Source organism: Furipterus horrens, unplaced genomic scaffold (assembly GCF_987537825.1).
Source record: "Furipterus horrens unplaced genomic scaffold, mFurHor1.1.pri manual_scaffold_5, whole genome shotgun sequence".
Taxonomy (NCBI): Eukaryota; Metazoa; Chordata; class Mammalia; order Chiroptera; family Furipteridae; genus Furipterus; species Furipterus horrens.
In genome coordinates this window covers 46,776,249-46,799,507 of record NW_028327175.1, presented here as the reverse complement: position 1 = coordinate 46,799,507, position 23,259 = coordinate 46,776,249, and the positions used below count along the sequence as shown (strand labels likewise).

Here is a 23,259-nt window from a genome sequence, read left to right as displayed (position 1 = left end):
ATGTTACAAGGAAAAACAAAGAATAAGGCCATAAAGAATGATGGAAGGACGTGAGAACTGCTGTTTTACATGGTTGATTAGGAAAGACATATAACTGTGAGCTATTTTGGTGACACCAATATACTGTATATATGACCATCTTGTGGTCACATAAAATATTTATTTATACCTCTGCTTTGTAGCTACAGACTGCAATACACAGAGTAACACTGGCTCAGACAGCAGTGCCTGTGCTTTGTGGAAGTGCCCTGAAAAACAAAGGGGTCCAGCCCTTATTAGATGCCATTGCTATGTATTTGCCTTCACCTGAAGAGCGCAACTATGAGTTTCTGTAAGTATGCAAGTACGTAGATTAAAATCTTATAGCCTTGAAAAAACAGGTAGGCAAATGGGTCTTTTTTTTCCACAAAAAGTAGTTGAATCACCATTTTTGAATAACATTTGGTGAGAAATATCATTGTAAATAATATATAGTGCCATAGTAGTTTTTACTTGAAAGGGACATTTGTTATCTCTTATAACCTGCTACCTTTACAGATGGAGCTAAGGATGTAGATTTATTTATGTGTAAAAGTATGCTGTCCCTGCCATCTCAGTTTTTTTTTAAGTAGTATACTGGGGACATTTGATAAATGTTCTGTAGATATATTTATATCTAGTCTATATTCCAAGATTTTTTGTAAGTTCAAAATATTTTGGAACTGTAAAGAAAGGTCATTGTTTTACTTCTATTGTCACTAACAATTTGTATTTATTAATAAATCCTCTAACATCTGCTTGAGTAGTGTTCAAAATGGCAGACAATACTGTACTTTAATCATTTTAATGAGGACATTACTCACTTTTCCTATCAGCTGCAGAGGCATTACAGTGAAGTGATTATAAGCATGGACTATGTACTAGCTGTATTTAAATTCCAGCTCTTGCAAGTTGTTTAGCCTCTCATCTCTGAAATGCAGAGAATAGGACCTATCTCATAGGATTGTTACAAGATGCAAATAAGTTAATACTTATAAAGCACATGGAACAATATTTATTAAGTAAAGTTAAAAACTGGAGCAATAATATTGGAGAAGTTCTGTAATAGAAATGTCTGACCTACTTTGAGTTATGGACTCCATTGAAACTAACGAAAATACGGAGCTTGTCCTAGGAAAAATATACCTGTGCACAAAATTTGGCAATTTCAGAGGGATCCAGAGTTTCTGTAACCTATTGATGAACACAACTTAAGGACATCATTCTGTAAGAATGTGCCATGTAAACAAGTTCAGATTTGTAGTATCAATTTATATTGTTATGTAACTGGAGAGTAAGTGGGAGGAGAATGTAAAAGTAATAATTGGAAAGTACCTTTTTATTTACCCTGCACAGGTGTTTTGAGAAAGTGGTGTAATGTTCCTAGGTATGTTTCTTGAAGAGGAAACTCTTGGCTCTGGAATTATTTGCGAATAGAGGTAATATTTGGAAGAGACCTCATTGTTTTTAGTTTTGAGGGATTAATGGTAAGATCTCCATTAAATAATTTAATCCAATGGAGGAAGAGAGGTACTGACATTACTTAATCAGCCTGGGTAGCTAAACTAGAAGATATAAAGGCCCTATGGAGGACTTCAAGATTAAGTTTGCAGTGATTATGACCTGATCTGTGTAAATATACGGAAAGTGTATTTTAAAGGCTTTTCTGGAATGTCTCCTTAATTTTTATAGGCAGTGGTATGAGGGTGACTTATGTGCACTGGCATTTAAAGTTCTCCATGACAAGCAGCGGGGACCCCTGGTTTTTATGCGCATTTACTCAGGCGTGATGAAACCCCAGTTGGCCGTCCATAATATTAACAGAAACTGCACGTAAGTAGAAGCTTAGATTGTTTTCTAAAACTACTTGTTTCTTTAAAAATGCTTTTACTAATATATATCATAGTTTTACAGGGAGAGAATAAGTCGTCTACTTTTGCCATTTGCTGACCAACATGTAGAAATCCCTTCACTGACGGCTGGTAACATTGCTTTGACTGTTGGCCTTAAACATGTAAGTGACTAACAAATGGTTTCTCTTAGGAAGTAACAGTTTATATATTTAATTAAAAGTAGGTATATTTTATAATAGCAAAAACCCATAAATAATGCAAATGTCCATCAGTAATGGAATAATGAATATTTTAGCATATTCGTCAACACGGTTGAATCTCATACACTTAACAGAAAGAAAGGAAGAGTATGGCTCAGTGGATTGAATGCCATATGGCAAACCAAAAGGTTGCTGGTTTGATTCCTGCTCAGGGCAACATGCCTGGAATGTGGGCCAGGTTCCCGGTTGGGCGTATGCAAGAGGCAACCAGTCAATGTTTCTCTCCTCCTCTTTCTCCCTCCCTTCCTCTCTCTCTAAAAATAAATAAAATCTTTAAAAAAGAGAGAGAAAAGTACAAAAGACTATTAATAATATGGATTATATTTATATAAAGTTCAAATTCAAGTAAAGTACTATTCTTGGATACGTATGTATGTTTTAAGATTATATAAAACATTGTTATTTCCATTAGATTTGTTTTCCTATTTTGATCATTGCACACAATTTCATGTAACCTTGTAACCAATCAGGTATTAACTGAAGATATTTTGCCAGTGAAAGGCTTCATGAGGGCACAGATTTTTGTCTCTTTTATTCTCTATTCTTAATCCTTAGACTAGTGCATTAGGAACTTTATGACTTCTATAGGATGAAAATACTTGAAGCTATCTGTATATGTTTTTGGTGGGTGAAAACTAAGGATATTTCACTTATATATGGATTAAGTCAAATACAGTTTCTCATTAAACTTGTGTGTATTTGGCATTAGAATAAACATTGTTATTTTTAACTTTTTTTTTATTAGTTTATTAAAATATAAAAATAAAATTTTACCTTTTGCGACAGCATAGCTAGACCTGGAGAACATTATGTTAAGTGAAATAAGCCAGTCAGAGAAAGACAAATATCATATGATTTCACTCATATGTGGAATCTAGTGAACAACCTGAACTAGCAAGCAAAATAGAGACAAATTCACAGAGAGAGAGCAGCCTGACAGCTCTGGCAGAGGTGCGGGGGATGGGGTATGTGGTTGTTCGGAGGGGGAGGGTTAGAGCCAAAAAGAACTCAAACATGGACAACAGTGTGGTGATTTTGGGGGGGGGGGGGGGTGGAGGTAGAAGAGAGTATAAGGGGGTTAAATGCTAATGGAAAAAATAAAAAATAAGCTTTTAACATTTTCAACTCTTTATGAATTTGCAAGATTTAAAATCCTTTACAGAAACTTCCCATGGTCCGGAACTCGGACTTCTAGCATTGCAGTGTCCTCTCTGAAGGCAGGGGCTCCTTGTACCTATTTGAAGGAGTTACAGAAGTCTGTCTGGGCTAGTGCTTGAGTAGGAATATCTTTACAGAGACAGAAACTGGCATAGAACTTTATAATATATAAGTTTAAAATTAAAATTATAGTTTAAAAAAATAACTGGAGTCTACAAGGAAGCTATCAGTTTTGCATGGTTAAGGGTATTCTGTTTAATTGCATATTTTAGTTAATAGAGGATTTTTGGTAAAATAGTAATAAATTTTTACTGGTGGTAAAAACTGTTGGATTTCTACCTAACTTGTCTTTAATGATTGAAAATTTAGGACGGTACATTTGTTTTGCCAATTGAATTTTGGATATATATATATAGTGTGTGTGTGTTTTATTGTTAGACTTACAATATTATTTTGGATATAACTTATACAAATTAAATTATATTTACTTGTGCAAAATTATAATAAGCTTTACAAATCTGTCTCTTTTAAGTACTGATGAAAAGAAAGTGCTATGTTGAATTTTTTCTCATTCCGTGGTTCTTGGTGGAAGTTGAGTGCTTGCCAACAGCCTGTTTTATTCCAAGGCATCTTCTTTGCTTGTAGACGGCCACTGGAGACACCATTGTCTCCTCCAAGTCCAGTGCATTGGCTGCAGCTCGTCGAGCCGGAAGGGAGGGAGAAAAGAAGCATAGACCAAACAGTGAAGCAGAGAAAATCTTACTGGCTGGGGTGGAGATTCCAGAACCTGTTTTCTTCTGTACCATAGAACCCCCTTCAATGGCTAAGCAGCCAGGTACAAATAGTCTTGGTCAATCAATTAATTAGTGCTCTGATAATTTAGATAAAATAGTTACATTATACCTTCAAAAGATTTCTTATGTGGTTGAGTTTAATTTTATCAGAATTTATTGGTAAGTCTTGTGATGAGTCTAGCTTTTTATTTAAGATATTTTGATTTTTACGAACTCCTTTTATTTATTTTTTCCTTTCTTATATCTTGGCCATTTTTCTCATGTCATATTCTTCCTTAGTCTTATTTTTGTGGTACTACCTATGGAATTCCAAGTAACTTACCTCTGGATTACCTTTCCAGTGTATTAAATTAGTGACCAAAACTGATTCAGTTTCGCATCACCATTTGTAAAATTGCCACTTTTTCTTGTTTTCTAGATTAACCTTTGGACCTTAGTGAAGATATTAGTAAACTATGTTAATGTTGACTGCGCTTTTTGAGTGTTTTGTACTTTATTTTTAAGCATATTCACTCAGAATTCTTCGTGGCTTTTCATTACTTAAAGCACAAACCCTAACTCTTTAGTATGGTATATATAACTCATTATTCCAGCTATGTCATTTCCAATTAAATTTGGTTAAATATAGCAGAAAATCCTCAAGTAGCAGTTGCTTTAATGACAAAAGTTTACTCTTCTCTATTGTAAACTGGACCTAGAGTAGGCAGCCCAGGGCTTGGGGTGCAGCTCCACTCTGTCATCAGGCACCCTGGCTCCAATCTTCTGTCTTGCCTGAGTGTGTGGCTCCTGTCCTTAGTCATCTCAGGATGGCTGCTGGAGCCCTGGGCATCACACTGGGGTTCCTGGCAGCAGAAAGGAGTACCGAGCACAAAGAAGAGGTACCCCTTTCCTTTTTAAGATTTCTTATATATCATTGGCCATCACTTAGACATATTGCCACCCAGTTGCAAAGGAGTCTAGGAAATGCAGCCTTTTAGCTAGGCAGCAGCAAAATGGAATGGGAGGCTACTAGGAGTCTTTGCCACCAGTTTTCTTGCCTGGCCTCCCTTCGTGAAACTTCTTCCTTTGTTCTGAACCCTCTTCTTTCACCCAAACAAAAATAAAAACAAACTACTGACACCTCACACTGCTGTAATAAAGTAGTTCTGATGTCCTGAAGATACCATGATCTTTTTGCATTGCTATTTCTTTTCCTTTGTTCTCTTTTGCATTATGAGGGCACCCCTGAATTTGTCTGCTTGGAAAATATTGACTCTTTCTTTAGGTCTCAGTTGAAGCATCATCTGGTTTTGAAATCCTCACTGAATTCCTGTATTAGACTGTTAAAGGACAAACTCGAGTTCTGTAGGTGGCATTAGAAGCCATTTTCCCCCATTGAAAACAAGCTGGACTCGCGGATTATGGAAAAACAAAGGCAACCTTTATTGCCTCCTGTGTCTTTTTGAGTACCTAGTGCCTAGTGGGAAAGAAAGGAGGATTCCTACCCAAGTAGTGGTTCCAGTTCCTCACCTCTCCAGCTGAAGGTTACATGAAAGAAATCCAAGTACCGGTATAAGTCCCCAACTACTGAAGGAAACTGAGTCTTGTCCAGTTGGTAAGGGAATGGCTAGATTCAAACAGGAGGGAGTTTTCTTGTTACCTTAAAATGGCCTGAGGCTGGCTGAAGTAGTCTGGGCTCTGGGAAAGGATCAGGTGACAGGAATGTGGTTCCCAGTTACGTCAAGGTTGACCACACACTTAAGGACGGGGGCTCCCCAATCAAAATAACCTTTGAGTTCTTTTACATATATATGGAAGTCATTTCATATGTCCAATGTAGTGTGGCCACCTGTATTGCTGGTCCTTGGACCCAACTTTGAGGTATTGCTAGAACAGCCGCATTTTTCAATAGAAATACAACATGATCCACTTATGTAACTTAACATTTTCTTACAGCAACATTTAAAAAATTCACAAAATTAACTTTAGTAATTTGTTTTACTTAACCCAGTATATCAAATACATTAGTTGAACATATAATCAATATAAAAAAATTGAGGTATTTTGGTCTTAAAAAAAATTTTTTTTATGATAAGTCTTTGGAACCTGGTGTGTATTTTACACTTATAGCACATGTCAATTGGAATGGTAACACCTACTGATGGCTAGTGGCTACCATTTGGGTAGTGGTCTACAAAGTCTGGTTTACATACCCAAGAACAGCTTACATGCGTGACTGATGAGGTTAGTTCATTAATCCATTGCTCAGTTCTTCAGCTACCCTTTGTGGACCTTATAACATTTTTTATAAAGAGGTAGGAAATAAAAATCAGTTAATTGTATTAAAGTATGGTTTTTGATGTGTATTTAATGAAAATAATATGTTCTTATTTCCTCTTTGGTTCTGATTATTTATCATAGAGTGATTATGTTACCACCTCTTTATTCATGATGTAATTTAGCTTCCTTTTACCAATTTTTCATTATTGCCTGTATTTTTGAAGGCACTTTGCTTTTTTGTCAGCTCTTAGATTGATCTTTGCAAAGCATAATCAGATGCTGTTGCTATTCCACTGAAACCCCTCAGTGGCTTCCCATTGCAAATTCAAACTCTTCACCGTGGCCTACGAGCCCTGCAACACATCTCCCCTCTCATCCAATGCCACCCTTCCTTCTGCCCACCAGTACCAAGCTTCCCTGGTGTTCTCATTGTTTTTCCAGTAGCAGATTATTCCTTGCACAGCCTTTTCCTCTGTCTGGAATTCTTTTTCTTCAGCATTTTGCTCATAAGATCATTTTTTAAATGTCTCTACCCAAATCATAGTGGAGAGGCCTTCCCAGATCACTTAATATCAAGTAGCCTCCCGTCACTATCTTACCACCTTATTTTATTCTCTACAAAACATTTACAGCTGTGTGAAATTTTTTTTTCAAAATTTGTTTGCTTCTTCATCTGTTTTCCCCACTAAAACATATTGTACATTATCTAAAAAATGAAATGTAAAGATAATTGCTTTTGCTTATCCCCCAGATTTGGATCATGCACTGAAGTGCCTTCAGCGTGAAGATCCTAGTTTGAAGGTGAGGCTTGATCCTGACTCTGGACAGGTAGGCATATTGTTACTTAATCCCAGAAATCTGTCAATAATTTATTGTGTGTTTGTGTGTGTGTGTGTGTGTGTCTGTGTGTGTCTGTGTGTAAGTGACTATATCTAAAACATTGATTAGTCTATAGCCCTGAAAAAGAAACTTTATTTTTGGTTCTCATAATAAAAACTTATCATTATTATGTTATGTTGACTGTTAAGCTAAATAGACAAATTCTCCTTAATTTTTAAAAATAATTATACCTCACTTATCTCACTTAATATAAGCTACTCTGCAACATTTAGACTGTGGTTCAACCCCGAGACAAAGCCTTGAGCCTCTTATGCCAAGGCTTAGAGAGCGGGCATACTAAAGGGAGGGCAAAGGTGCTTTTAATGATAATGTAGGTACAGAATTGGGCTGTATATTACAGCACAAAAGAAGAACAAATGTTTATTCTTTATCTTCATTTTAGGAAGGCAGGTCTAGAAGGCCAGGTTTATATAACTAAGAATAGTTTAAATGTGTAACTGATAAGGTTAGTTCATTAATCCTGTGCTCAGCTCTTTATTTCAGCTACACTTTGTGGAACTTCTATCTTTTATAAAGAGGTAGGGTACACGTATCAGTTAATTGATTGTATTAAAGTATCACTTTTGATGGTGTATTTAATGAAAATAATTAAATAGGGTAAAGTTTACATAAGATTTTAGAAAAAGTTCCTTAAAACGATTATAAATTTGTCTTAAAGAGGATGAACTGATGTAGTTTATCTGAAAAATATGGGGTACTTTATTTTCCCAAATGCCAGGTAAATGAGCAGTAATTTAACTGACCCTTAATGCTACAACAGCAGTTAAAACAGAAAGCTTTCTATTTTAAAAACCGCCAATGAAATGCATGTTTTTTAAAAAATAGCAAATAACACACACGTGTGTGGATTAAAGAATTAAAATTTCCTTGTCTCTTAGTCCTGTTCTACACAGGTAATCACTGAACGCTTGATGAATATAGCCTTTCACATGTTTTTAAACATTTGTTCTTCTGCTGTGCTATAAGCACAGTATATTTTTTCTAAATTATATATATATATACACACACATATATATATTTACATACACACACACATACACACACACACAGATATTAACAAGTCATTCTGTTATTCTATGACTTTGTTTTGTTCCAAATAATTCACTTCTTTAACTTTACATAAAAGTATAATAACCATACCCAAAGTCTTTTGTGTTAATGTTCCTTGCAATTATATCTTTATTCCAGCAAAGGATACAAATTAGAACCAACCAAAGGAAGAGACTCACAGGGGCAAAGTCTGGGACAGTTCTAAATGAGAAGCTTTCTTTATCCTCAGGGATGTATTACCCACCTGGCAAAAAGTGTGGCCAACCAGGAAGCCCTACCTGGGCCTTTGGTGTCTTAGTTTTTATTGGTGCTCAAGCACATACAGCCTGTGTGGTTGACCTGTATCCTATAATACCTGTAGGTTTGCATAGACACTTTTACTCTCCAGGTTGGAACTGATGTGGCTCTTCCGAAGCCTGTATCATAAATCACATTGACTAGACGGTAGATAGAGCCCCCAGACCAGCATAGACACTCCTATCAGGCAGCATCCTGGCCTAGATGTAATTTCTCAGTAGCTGAGGGCAACAGCCAGATCTCTCTTTGGGTAAATTCTTTACTACACAGATGGCATATGAATAAAATGGCGCAAATACGGATTTCTTGTACTATACTTTCTTATATACAAAGACCTTATTTAGGAATAGCTATTGTTGCTTTAAAAACAAAATGCATGTCTTGATTGGTTTTGATACAATTTTGGCTTTTCTAACAATGGCCCAAAATAACATTGGTTCTTAGAAAATAAAAGTCAATTTCTCTGTCACTGGTCTGGAAGTTTGGCCTGCCCACAAAACTGTAAGGTGCCCAGGATGGTTGGGAAATACCCACATGGATGGAAATGTTTGGGAGAAATTTATTTCTTCCATTCATGGGATAGTGCCCTTATCCACCTGTTTCAAGACAGTTGCCTACTTCTTCCTTCAGAGAAGGAATTTTTCTTTTCCTTAAAGGCACAGCCCAGAAGTTGCCAACATCAGTTACACTCATGTTCCATTGGCCAGAACTTAGCTATGTGGTTGGGGAGTGTAGTCCTAGCTGGATTCTATTTGCTCAGCTGATAATTCAGCTATTATGGAATAATAATATCATAGAAAAGAATGGCCTGGTAATTCACTCTTAATTGATTACCCCAATCAGAAAAGTGAAAAATTGTTTTGATGTAGGACCCCAAAAAATTTAAGAGAAACTCAGTTTGTAATTAGTGAAAAATAACCTAGATTGATATACCTCTATATAATATTTTGAGATAAACATAATTTTTCTTGATCTTTGTTTTATTTTCTTTCTTTTTTTTAACCAGACTGTCCTATGTGGAATGGGGGAGTTACATATTGAGATTATTCATGACCGAATCAAAAGGGAGTATGGACTGGAAACCTATCTGGGGCCTCTTCAGGTGGCGTACCGAGAGACCATCCTAAATCCAGTTCGTGCCACAGGTAAAAAAGACAACATTTGCTGTTTTTGTTTATATCTTTCTCACCAGGATCTGTTTTCTGAATTTCTTAATTTAGTTGCAAGCAGGATTCAGCTCACAAGTGTTTTTCATCAACAGGGACAGGTTTTATTTGTATATTTTTTTATTTTTTAGAATTCAAACATTTTTTAATTTTAATTTTAAAGCCCTGTTCCATTACCACTCATTACATTTGCTGGACAAGCCACTCATCAATCAGATGTGCTTTTCAGGAGGCATAGAATGGAATAAGCCATTGAAGCAGATGGCTCATCCCAGTCCTTCCTGCCAGAATGAGTATGTGAATTTGAAGTTGAATCAGATGCATTCAAAAGAAAAAGGAATACTCTATATATGAAACTTTCTTTTTCATAAACCTAAAGGTAACCACACACACACACACAAAAACCTAAACTGAGACACATAGATAACTTAAAAAAAAGGAAACAGTGAAATGAAGTTGATGTGCTATTTTTACTCTATAAAATGAATGGAAAATAATTTCCACTATTTAATAAATATGGTAATCCTATGCTGACGGAAGTGCAGTTTTTATATTTTTGTTGCAAAATGTACGAATTCATGATTCATAGTTTTAATTCGATTCCCTTAAGGAAAAGAACATGATATTATTACTGTTCTTCCCAAGAAGACAACATGGACAGGTTTATTTAAAAATATAGGGAAAAGATTTTTGGTATAACTAGGTGCTCTTTAGCGACTAAGTGATTTCTAAAATGGGCAGGTGGTTACTTTTCACTAAAACTTGAAAAACTAAACAAATAGAATATAGGAGCAGATGACATGAGGTTTTCTGACTCTGAACTTTGTATATCCAGAAAAACTAAAAATACTGGGAACATATAAATGACATCTTTAAAATGAAAGTCTGAACTGGTTAGAACGTAATAGAAATTTCCAGGGGTGAAAAAGGAAGCTGGAGCAGGAATCTTGTAAAAAAACTCAACACCAATGCCACTAGCTATTCTGGAGGAGTCTGTAGTCATATCTAACCTAGGAAATAATTAACTAGGAAAGTCTTCTTCATAAGAGAAGAAAAGAAAACTTGTCTCACTGGCTGTGGGAACAAGGGGCAAAAGTCCTGACAATTTGTAACCATAAGCAGCTTCTGATGGGATTTTCAGCCTAAATTTATAGAATCAGTATGACCTGAAAAAATCCAAACTGAGAAGAATTTAGTGTCAAGTGCATTCATGGATTGGTAATATTCCCAGGAACCTCGTGAAAATAAAGGGCCTCTATACATAAATGTGTCTTCAGCCCAGGCCTCAAAGTAAATCCCACAGATCAAGAAAAGTCACAATAAAAAAAAGTTTTAAAACCATGAAAAAAGGCACAATGAGCAAAAAGGCAATACAAACAACAAACATTAGACCAGCAAAGGCCTCTGATATTAAAATTATCAGATGCAGAATATAAAATAAGTATATTTTTTGTTTTTGAAGAACTAGACAAATAGACCAGTGCAACAAACCAGAAAGCCTAGAAACAGGCTCATACATAATGCAGAAATTTAGTTTATGTCGGAGTAATATTGCAGCTCAGCAGGAAAGGATGGACTATTTAATAATGCCCTGGGATAAATATCCACATGGAAAAAGATTTAATCAGAGTCCTACTTCATACCATACACAAAAGTCAATTCCAAATGAGTTTAAAGACCTAAATATGAAAGAAGAGTTGCAAAATCTCCCTTGGAGCAACAAAATATAAATAAAATAAGTGCTAGCTCTGGCCGGGTGGCTCAGTTGTTTAGAGCATCATCCTAATATACCAAGGTTTTGGGTTCGATTTCCGGTCAGGACACTTAAAAGAAGCAGCCAATGAATGCATGAATAAGTGAAACAACAAAATGATGTTCCTCTTTCTCTCTCTCAAATCAATCCATAAAAATAAATATACATTTTAAAGCAAGAAAATAAGTGCTAAAGTATGCCAAAAACAAAACAAACAAACAAAAAAAACCCATAAACTTTATGATAGATAAATCTTGAAATTTTTGGAAGAGAATATAGGAGAATTGCCTTACTAACTAGGATAGGGTTGGACTTACATAACACCAAAAGTTGAAAGTAAGAGATTGCTAAATTTGATGTTATTAAAACTAAGAATTTGTTTGTTAGAATATATGGTAAAGCAAAGATATACCAAAAGCTGAGAGATGATATTTGCGTCCCATAAACTGACAAAAGAGTAGTATCCAGAACATATATAAAGAATTTCTAGAGATCAGTAAAAACATGACAACTAAGTAAAAAAATGAGCAAAAGATATGGAACAGGTATTTCACCAAAAAAAGAATACCCAGAAGGCTCCTAAACATATTAAAATATTCTCAATCTCAGTAATGATTAGGATCATGCAAGTTAAAAGTCTGAGATGCCATTTTATACCATCAAAATGGGCAGAAATTAAAATCTGACAATGCTAAGTGGTGAGATGTTGTGCTTTGGAAACGCTTGTAAAACTTCTGGTATAAGTGTAAAGTATGTAACAACTATGAAAACAATTTGGCAACTTTCTTGTGAAGTTGACCATGTGCAGACCTTACTATTTAGCAATTCCACTCCTAGGTATATGCCCTAGGGAAACTCTTGTACATGGAGAGACAGATAGGCATCTTTGTAATAGCATTGTAACTTTTAAAAAAATGCAGTAGAAAAAGAGCCTAAATATTTGTGGACAGTGGAATAGATAAATAAATAGTACAATGGTCACATGGTGGAATACTATATAACAGTGAAAAATAACGGTCAATATCAACATGAATCAGCCCATGTGACTCACAAATGTGAAGCCAAAAAAACAAGTTGCAGAATACACACTTTATACTAACAAATTCAGAATGAAGCAGAAATAAATTGTATTGTTTGGGATATATGCATATCTGATACAACTCTAAAGAAAATCATAGTAATGATTAAATATGATGTCATGATAGTGGCTGCTTCAGAAGGTTTCTAGGTTACTAGTAATGTTCTGATTCTTTAGTAATTTTAAGTTTCCTGAATGTTTATTTTATTTTTAGCGTATGCACATATTTGTAAGTATAAAATAGTTCATAATATACAAGTTAGCTTAGAAAGGACTTAAGGTTCTGGCCATTGTGGCTCAGTTGGTTGGAGTGTTATCCTGTAAATTAAAAGGCTGCGGGTTTTATTCTGGTCAAGGCACATGCCCAGGTTGCGGGTTCGGTCCCTGGTCGGGCTGTGTGCAAGAGGCAACCTATGCCAATCAATCAACTTGCATCGATTATTCTCTCCCTCCCTTCCCCTCTCTCTAAAACCAGTAATCGTGTCCTTAGGAGAGGATTTAAAAAAAGGAGTTATGAAGAAGAATTGTAGACTGTTATTAATCCTTAGTTTTGTATTACATGGCCATTCACATAAATACAGCATAATTTGTTAGAGTAAAATACTGCAGATTGTGATAGCTGTTGGTTGTTGGTTAATGAAAGATAATATTTTTAATTTTACAGAAAGACATTTCACTAGTTCTTTTGGGAAAGCATAAACTTTATATATATATATATAATATTACTAGAAGAATATATGAAATTTAAATTTTTAGGTTAGCAGGGTTAATGTCCTTTTAATTTTCATTAGACGACTTCTTGCACTCTAAATGTTTTACTTTTAAATAAAACTTGTAATTAAAAGGATTTCTTATAAGAGATGTTTCAAAAAGTTTGAGTGTAACCTGCATATCAAAATTTGTGTGATCATCTGGCTCAAAGCATCTTTTTACTAAAATTTTATTTATTCATTTTCAGAGACAGGGGATAGGAGTGAGAATGAGGGGGAGAGAAACATCAATTGGTTGCCTCTTGTATGTACCCCAACTGGGGACAGACCCGACAACACAGGCATGTGCCCTGACCGGGAATCAAACCAGCGATCTTTCACTTTGTGAGACGATGCCTAACCAACTGAGCCACACTGGTCTGGGCTGCCTCAAAGCAACTTAACTAAAGCAATATTAATAGGTGATTCACAGCAGGTTTTTAACATTGATAAACATGGAAGCAGATACTTTCTTGGTAGAACTACTTTGACATTTTTATACTGTATTTAGTGCCATTATAAATATTTTCTCCCACTTTATCTTCCATGAGAGCTTGGATTTATTAATTACGAGTTTTCCAAGTTGTGACACCTTGACAGCTTTTCAGAACAACTCTCTATATTCAATTTGTTTACAGATACCTTAGATAGAACCTTAGGAGACAAACGGCATCTTGTGACTGTAGAATTGGAAGCAAAGCCCATTGAAACATCATCAGTTATGCCAGTTATTGAGTATGCTGAAAGTGTTAGCGAAGACATTTTGAAGGGCTCCCAAGAGGCCATTGAAAATGGAATTCACACTGCATGCCTGCAAGGTAAGGTACGCAGATGAGAGCAACATGAGTACCACACTCAACCATTCAGTCCCTCCCAGTACTGCAGATTATTCCACTCTTTTTCCTAACTGTGTAGAGTTTTCTCCTTTTCTCTTCCTATTAAGTGTACGTTATACCTTTGATAATTATTTCATAGTCCTTGGGTACTCTTCTGTTTTTTCAGTCTTCTGTTCACTTTGCTTGTCAGTTTTGGAGGTTTCTACTGATATATAACTGAGAGTTTTTCCTCAGCCCTGTTCAGTCTACTTATGAGCCCATCAGAAGCTTTCTTATTTCTGTTACAGTGATTTTATACTCCAGCCTTTCTGTTTGTTTGTTTGTTTGTTTGTTTTTAGAGAGAGGGGAAGGGAGAAATAGAAACATTGACACGAAAGAGAAACATTGGTCAGACGCCTTCCATATGAGCCCCAGCGAACCCATAACCTAGGCATGTGCCCTGACTGGGAATTGAGCCCACAACGTTTTGGTGTACAGAACAATGCTCCAACCAACTAAGCCACCCAGCACCCAGCCAGGGCTCTGTTTGGTCTACTTTATCTGTTAGAGCCCTATTAACCATAGTTGTTCTACATTCCCAGTCAGATCATTCCAACATCCCTGCTATATCTGGTTCTGATGCTTGTTCTGTCTATTCAAATTGTACTTTTTGCCTTTTAATATGCCTTGTAATTTTTTCTTGATAGCTGAACCTTATGTACTGGGTAAAAGGAACTACTGTAAACAGGTGTTTAGTAACGTGGTGGTGAAGTGTGGGAGATGGGAAGCGTTCTGTAGTCCTGGGATTAGGTCTCAGTCTTTTAGTGACCCTGTGCCTCTGGACTGTGAACTGCACAAGTGTTTCTTATGGTTATTTTTTGTTTGTTTTTTGTTTTTTTCATCCTCCTTAGGTGGGACATGACGGTCAGAGTGAACTGGAATAGGGTACTTCCCCGATCAGACTCTGACGATGATGATACCCTTGCAGGTTAGGTTCTGGTTAACTAGGTTTCCCTGAGGGTAGGCCTTGTTAGGAACAGACTACTCTGGCCCTGGTCAGATAGCTCAGTTGGTTAGAGCATCATCCCAATATACAAAGGTTGTGGGTTCAATCCCTGGACAGGGCACATAAAAGAGTAAACCAATGAATGCATCAACAAGTGGAACAGCAAATTGATGGTTTTTTTTTTCTCTCTCTAAAAATAAATAATAATAATAATAAAACCAAAGTGCTCTGAAGTACCGGTTTTGATTTGAAGTTGGTTGAATCACAGATGCAAAACCAATGGATGCAAAGGAGAAGGGTAGACTCTTAGTTTTGGGGATGTCAAGAGTTACACGCAGATTTTTGTCTGCTGGGGGTTAGTTCTTTTAAATCCTCCATATTGTTCAAGGGTCAGCTTTATTTCATAATGGTTTCTTTTCCCCTTTCCCTGCCAGAAGCACAAGGAGACTTTTCTCTGATATTTACTGTGAGAATTTGCTTGAGTTCCTGGAGATAAATTTCACGGAACTGCCCCCTGCCTCTGCCCACCCTCTAGTCCCCAGCAAAAGACCAGGTCCCCCTAGAGTTTTTAACTCTCAAACTTGTCCACACTGAGCCTCCAGCAATTTATCAATTACAGTTCAGTTTTTCCTACCTTGGCACTGGTTCCTGGGACTTTTCCTGCTAGTAAGTCTCTACTCCAGGAAGCTTTGACTCCCTGTGTTTGCCTTCTCTCCATTCTTGGGGGAAATGGTTTGCCCTGTGTTCTCCCCTCCTGCAGATCTAGTCTGTTTTTCTTTTGCTTGTTAGGACTCAATGATGACTTCCAAGCTCCTTATATGCTGAACTGGAAACGAAATCCTCTCCCTCTTTCTTTACATTTCTCAGTTACTCCTCACTGCATATTAAGTCCTAACACAAATTTTCCTCCTTGCCTAGGACCATTGCTTGGATCCCCAATTCAAGATGTGACAATTACTTTACATTCACTGATAGTTCATCCTGGTACTTCTTCAACTATGATTTCTGCCTGTGTCTCAAGATGTGTACAAAAGGTATGTAACTACCCTAATGCTTTTTGCTTTAAGGTGACTCTCCTGACACTGATCCATGGACAGCTGCACTTGTAGTGCCAACCTTGTGCCTTTTCTTCCTGAGCCTTATAGTCAACGAGAGTTTTTACGATGGAGAAGCTTTGGTTTGTTTTTAATCACTAGGGTTTTATTTGCAAGATGATCTAAGAACTTACTGTTCAACATAGGTAGCTATGAAATATCCTCTGATTTTGGCAAATAGGCAAGTTTCGTTAAGTGGCAACTCTGCTTTCCCCATCCCAGACACATAGCCATTGCACTGTGAGATCTGATTTTCTATAGTCTTATTTCAATCCATAATTATAAAATTAACCTTACATACCCTAAGCCCCTGACTTAAGAAGGCTGAGCTTATGAGGTCTGTCCGGGGAAAGTGCATTGTTAATATAATGAGAATGGTTTGCATGACAACATTGATGAAAACTGGCTGCCTAGGAGAGTGGACTGGAATGCACATGCGTGAATAGTGACGATTTCGCTATACTAGTCAGTGGCTGTGGTAGACACCATTGAGTGAGCATGTGTCCTGTGTGGCTGTCAGTTCAAAATTACTGAGTGGGTAGAGCAACAAACCTGCATGAAATGTTGCATTAAGTTTGAACATTCCTTGGCGGAAACTATTTGGATGAGTCAGAAGGCCGCAGCTATGGGCAACTGGTGATTGGCAGCCTCATCACAACAACGCACCTGCTCATGCATCACATCTCACGCAGAGTTTTTATGGTGAAGCATCAAATCACCCAGGTGATTCAGCCCCACTACAGCCCAGATTTGGTGCCCTGTGACTTCTGGCTCTTCCCAAAACTAAAATCACCTTTGAAAGGGAAGAGATTTCAGACTGTCGATGAGATTCAGGAAAATATGACGGGGCAGCTGATGGTGACTGGGAGAACTGTGTGAGGTCCCAAAGTGCCTACTTTGAAGGGGACTGAAGCGTCATTGTCCTGTGTACAGTGTTCCTTGTATCTTCTTAATAAATGTCTCTGTTTTTCATATTACATGGCTGGATACCTTCTGGACAGACCTCATATCAGAGGAGTTGAAAGTCATACTTTTAAAAAAGTTTTTGATTAAAACACTATACTTTAAAAATACAATTATTTGATATTGTTTGCCTAAGTATATAGTTAGAAATATCACCTGTAGTCATGATTAAATTGTTAAAAACATGTACCTTCTAGTAATTTTTAAAGTTTCTCCTGAAATTGGTGTTAATATTGAAGTAGTGATAACCTGAAAGAAGAGTAATTTTCTAAATTAACCCAAGCCCCGATATATTGGCCAGTCCTTCAAAATCTAATAGGCTTTCTAAAAATAAAATTGTAGGTGTTTCGGAGTTGGTTAACCTTTTTATTAAGATCATAACTAGAAAAGAAGAATTAACTTTATGGGGCCTTACATTTATTCTTTAGTTTTAATTCATTACTTTAGATGAAATACGCCTAAAGAAAGTACGCCAGCCCTTGTTGAGCTTTAGCTAATGGGGAAGCTACTTCCCTCTGCTTATGAGAAGTTACTGATGGTTCTTATATTTATTGAGCCATCCATGGTGTGTTACACTGCACTGAAATGGACATATAGAATGCATGTTTTTCTTGACCATTAAGAGCTTTAGATTTAAAAGGGAATTAAATATAGCTAATAGCCAAAATATTAGGTAGAACAGACTGAGAACCATAAAAGCTGAGAAGTGCGATCTGGGTAGAACCATTGGAAAGAAATTAATATCGGAGCTGTGATGATTTGGAGAATTTGGGCACAGTGGGGAGCATTCCAGATGGAGAAATTAAAGAGCCCCTTTCACTGTAGGTATCAGATGGAGGCAGGGGAGCAGTGAAAAACAGTGTTGGAAAAGTAAAGTCAAGTCAAACTGGAGAGGAACCTTTAAAAGGTATGTTTAGGAGTTTGAGGTTTGTTTTGAGAACAGTGATGAATTGTTTTTGAAGAGGGCAGTATAGTCATTAGGATCCAGGAAGGATTAGAGTAGGAAGGAGCTACTTTAGGACAGGGAATGGGCTAGGTCTGTACTAGGACCACAGGCATGGAAATGGGAATGCAAGAGGAATGGAAGTCGCAGGTTACTTGGGGACGAGGCAGTCAAAGATGCACGTCCAGGTGAAGTCAAGTCTGGTGATGCTGTCAACAGAAATAGGAAAGAGCAGACAAGCGGGTTTGGAAAAGGAAATGCTGAGCTTAGTTTGGGTTGCCGTAGGGTATTAAGACACTATCCAAAAGCAGGCCAGTGGAGTACAAGGCTAGAACACTCAGAGACTGTGAGCTGGGTGAGGTGTAAAGTTTTGAGGAAGATACGTAAGGACATCTTGGAAGCACTGCAATTAGGCAGTGTTGACAAGGAAAAGATTGTGAAGAGAAAAGAGGACCAAGGACAAATCCATGAGCACAGTATGTCTTGTTTAAGTTACACAGAACTCAATTCTTTCCTGAGTTGTAGCATTTTTCTTCCTAATTTTTACCTTTTCCCATTCCCTTATGCTATTCTAAAAGACATGTGAAGTGGCACAGAGCTCTTCGTAAGAACTGACAAGATACAGAGGGTATCAAATTAGTTGTTTGCTATTGATTGTCATTCTTTTAGCAACATTTAATTCAAAGACTATTAGATACCTTTTCTATAGATATCATTTCAGTTGATAATGATTTTAAAGGCTTAATTAGCTATGAAGAACTGAAAGATTGTTTTACTGTGTGCTTTTTGAAATTTCTATGATAAAGAATATACTCTTGGTTTTACTAATCTGTCCATTTTTCACGATTATGAGGGCAAGTAGGGAGGAGAGAAAAAGGAGGGGTAGCTGAGGTATCAGGGAAAGAAGGGTTAGAGGCCCAGAAACTTTGACAGTATAGGTGATGATAAGGGCCCCATCAAAGGCCTTACTAGTAATGAGAACTGTGGCCACCTGACAAAAATAATAATTTTGATCCATTCACACCCGATGGCTATTATCGTGTTGGCTGTAGTCATTTTTTTATTTGACAATCTAAGGGAAAAGAGGTCAGTGCCCCTGACTGAAAAGTCAGGTACTGCATGTTTTAAAGAAAGATTCTTGTGGCTCACCTGTTGAAAATCACTGTGTTAGAGGGTTAAGATTTTTAGGTTTTGTTTCAAGACAAATTAAGACAGATTCTAGGTGGAATCATCCAAAGCAATGTTTCCTCTTTCAGATTGTTTTTAAAGGGGGAGAGAATAATCCTTTTACTACTTGATGCAAATAACTATAATTATTTGCAAAGCAGTCTTATAAAACAGAAATTGGCTTCTCTCTTCCTCAGCCTGAGCCATGCATTTTGTCATAGTTGGTGTCATGGATGTGGCAGCGATTAACCCAAGCTTTCTCAGGGAAGTTCTGATTTCAAAATATTAATGGATTATTCACGGTTTTCTCTTATTAGTCAGGTTATGTGTCATTTCAGGGTTAAAAAATACAGTGAATGATTAGGATGGAATATTCATTGCTGTTTTTTGCCAGCTTTCTTTTTCACTAAAGGTTGACTTGATAGTAAATATTGAGAATTGATAAGAAAATTATCAGGAGGTACTGCTTTCCTGGTTATTATGACATTTATAAAACATTTTTTAAGAAAATCATTCTCTCAAATTTAATGTCAGCTAGAAGAAATTGGAGGCAGTATGTGCTCTGGCTAAGATCATGGTCTCTGAGATCAGTTTTGGATGCACCCCCTGACATTTACAATCTTTTAACCTTGAGCAAGTTTTTTATTCTTGTTCTGTCTGTTTGCTCATCAGTGAAACGGGAATACCAAGGGGACTCACCTCACAGAGTTGTGGAGGGAGTACATGTGACACAGGCATAATAAATAGTGCTTGGCACAGAGTAAGCACTCACTGGCTTTGGATATGCTACGTTGAGCTTGGGACGTCTCTTAAATAAAAACTACCTTTATGAAAACATTTCAGAAAGTCCAATTTACACTTCAGATTACATTTATAGTTTATCCTTTCCTCCAGGCAATATAAACATGCAAGTTTTAAATATATGAAATGCTAAAAATCTTACATTAAGGTCATATCTAGGCTAACTCCTTTGGATCTTAGTGGGATTGGGAACTGATCATAGTAGCCCAACACAGAAATTAGGAAACAGAAAAAATTTCAATTCTTCTCTGAGGAAAAACAATTAATAAATATAATGGGGGGGGTTGTGCATGTGTGTGTGTGTGTGTGTGTGTGTAAAGAGAGGTCATACACATATTTATTCATATAATACATTGTAGTGAATTTAAATTCCAGAGAAGGAAAACTCTGACTCCAAAAAACCTCCGCTGCCTTGCGGCATACCTCTTCAGGGGAAAGGCTAAGGGAGTAAACCCTGACAGAAAATCCGGAGCCAGAGTCCCTAAGGCGGTTTGACGTTGTAGTCAACACCGGCAACTCCTGCGGCGCACCTGAAGCCAAGCTGTATTGACTCCGTCTTTCCCTTGGACCCTTCAGCTGCGAAGAGAGGGGGGGTCTGCTGCATGGGCAACAGCAGACCCTCCATATCACCCTGCCCAGGCTCTGTAGCTTCAGCGTCATCGCAAGATGTCGATTCAACACGGGAGGAGACAGATACGATGTCACTCCCGAGTCGGACTGCACAGCCATTCTCGGCGGTGCAGATAGACTCTTGGGAAGCTACACCATCGTCTCTCGAGATGGACGGCTGCCGACGACGACGACGACGGGGTCGGTTGGGAGCAGAAAGATTATCAGCCAAACTCAGATAAGGGTGAAGGCACATTCCAGAGCCAAACTCTCTTGTTTATATGGTTCCCATTGCTAATCCTAAATTTATTACATCTCACCTGATAACCAGAGGCTTAGAATTTGTAGGGTATTGTTTTGTTACTTTTCAAGTCTGGCAGGCTGGAGAAGATAGCTTTTTAAATCACTCACCAGTACTTATGGTATTTGCAGACTCCATCCAAAGCCCACTTACCAGGTTGTTTGACGTAATGATACCATTAAAGATGGTTTCTGACTGGTAGCACCAGTAAGTTTTCTTTATATTACTGCTCCTTCCCCAGTTTTTGCACACTTCCTACTTGCCCTACACTATTTTTGCTTTTTTCAATTTCCATATTCTTTTATGTGCTTGTTCTTCTTGGCCTTTAAAATCTAAAATTCTGAACAGATAATCTACAGGGGTGGGCAAAACTTACTTTTTTTCTTACGGAAATTAATAAATAATAATACAAGAATAAACTGTGTTTCATGTATTCATGACTGTAAACCTACTTTAGCCAAATCCGTATTTATTTTAAATAGAGGATGCATTTCTATTACCTTATTGCATTAAATTTCTCTCTATTTCAAGCTTTCCCCTTTGCTTCCCTCTCTGATTGCCCTGACACTTGTCATAGATTGTAACTATAAGCATCAGGAACAAAACAGGACATTGAAATGTGAAGAACTGAGTCTTTGATTGAAGGCTTATTTTCTTGCACGGTACCTTTGACCACATATTCACAGGTGCTCTCTGTAATTTGGCTTTCCTAAGCTCCACCTCCCATACAAGAGATCTCAGATGTACTGTTGTCACCCAGGTACAAGTAAACATTGAAGTTTTGACTTCTTATAAAACGATGTCTCTATAGAGAGGAGTTAAAGTAGGAGTATGTCCTTTTGCCAGAGCTCTATGCTTAAGAGTATGGGAAGTATTAATTTTTTATGAATTTAACAGAAATTTGATTTCCAATCTAGGGAAGAGGGATTAACATTCTTTGCCTTTTTTTTTTTTTTTAGGCTCTGAAGAAAGCTGACAAGCAAGTTTTAGAGCCCCTGATGAATCTCGAGGTTACAGTGACTAGAGATTACCTCAGCCCAGTCCTGGCAGATCTGGCACAAAGAAGAGGGAATATCCAGGAAATCCAGACTCGTCAGGACAACAGAGTTGTTATTGGATTTGTTCCCTTAGCAGAAATTATGGTAGGTACTTTGTGATTGAAAAGGATGCATTCTTTTTTTTTTTTTTTTTTTTTAATACGGGAGGTATATATGCTGAGCAAAACCAGACAGTAACACTAAAGGAAGCATTGGGGTTTTGATTTAGAGGGTGCATGTAAAATTTCAGCCACTGGGAACCGTGAGGACTCTGGATTTAAACTGTAGGGGAAATCCAGGGGATTGCGGCAGCATGGGGGTCATTTCCAGTCCTCAACAAAGTGTGCTGTACGAGAGTGTGGCACCAGTCCACCACTTTTTCTCTTCCAAGCTCTTATCCTCTTTCTACGGTTGCCAGCGTTCAGGCCAGTATCCTTCTCCCCGGCAGCCTCTTCTGCTCTAAACAAGCACCTGAGTGCTGGCAGAGGCATCTCACCAGCTGCTGGGACCAGGGAACACACCTGAAGGGCACCCACCCTACTCTGTTTGTGTCCACCACAATATTGCTGTATCAAACTTTTCCTGAGATAAATGGTTAAATGGCCCATTTGAAGTGATGTGGTTAAGTTACATAATCACTTTTCCTGGGAATGGTCAAAAGATAAGCAGCCAGAAGAGAAACTTGAAGCTTAAATTGGATGAGCTAACTGATTTACATTATTTCGATTAGGGTTATTCAACTGTGCTTCGAACGCTAACATCGGGCTCAGCTACTTTTGCCTTAGAACTATCTAATTATCAAGCCATGAATCCTCAAGACCAAACTACACTGCTCAGCCGCAGAAGTGGCTTGATGTAAGTGCTTTTAGAGCCTTGGAGAGAAATTCAGGACCACCTACCTATTTTCAGTAAGAACAATTTTTATTGCTTTATTTATTAGACAAATAAATTACTGTTTCAATACATTCAAGGAACTGAAAGATATAACTTAAAACTGACAGTGGCACTGTAGCTGCCCCTTCTCCTTTATGTCATGAGAAATGTGCTTTGATGTTGAAAGTTAATGTACGTGAACTATACGTGTATATACGAGGTCATTCATGTCAATAAAGATGCAGCCTTCTTGAATATATTCAATGATATATATATATATTTTTTTTAAGATTCTATCACAGAAAATTGCCCGTC

The 23,259-nt window shown here is 37.3% G+C and overlaps 1 protein-coding gene across 1 annotated transcript in view; it reads left to right on the top strand.

Moving 5' to 3' along the window:
• Positions 1-23,203, top strand: part of GFM2 (GTP dependent ribosome recycling factor mitochondrial GFM2) — a 52,237-nt gene extending 29,034 nt beyond the window's left edge. Inside the window, exons 10-19 of the mRNA XM_090279318.1 lie at positions 183-331; positions 1,711-1,851; positions 1,933-2,032; positions 3,935-4,124; positions 7,094-7,170; positions 9,596-9,734; positions 13,974-14,153; positions 16,075-16,190; positions 21,994-22,176; positions 22,802-23,203. Coding sequence (XP_090135444.1) covers positions 183-331; positions 1,711-1,851; positions 1,933-2,032; positions 3,935-4,124; positions 7,094-7,170; positions 9,596-9,734; positions 13,974-14,153; positions 16,075-16,190; positions 21,994-22,176; positions 22,802-22,930 — 1,404 coding nt within the window. The 3' untranslated portion in view covers positions 22,931-23,203. The remainder of the gene's footprint in view (positions 1-182; positions 332-1,710; positions 1,852-1,932; positions 2,033-3,934; positions 4,125-7,093; positions 7,171-9,595; positions 9,735-13,973; positions 14,154-16,074; positions 16,191-21,993; positions 22,177-22,801) is intronic.
• The last annotated feature ends 56 nt before the right edge of the window (positions 23,204-23,259 follow it).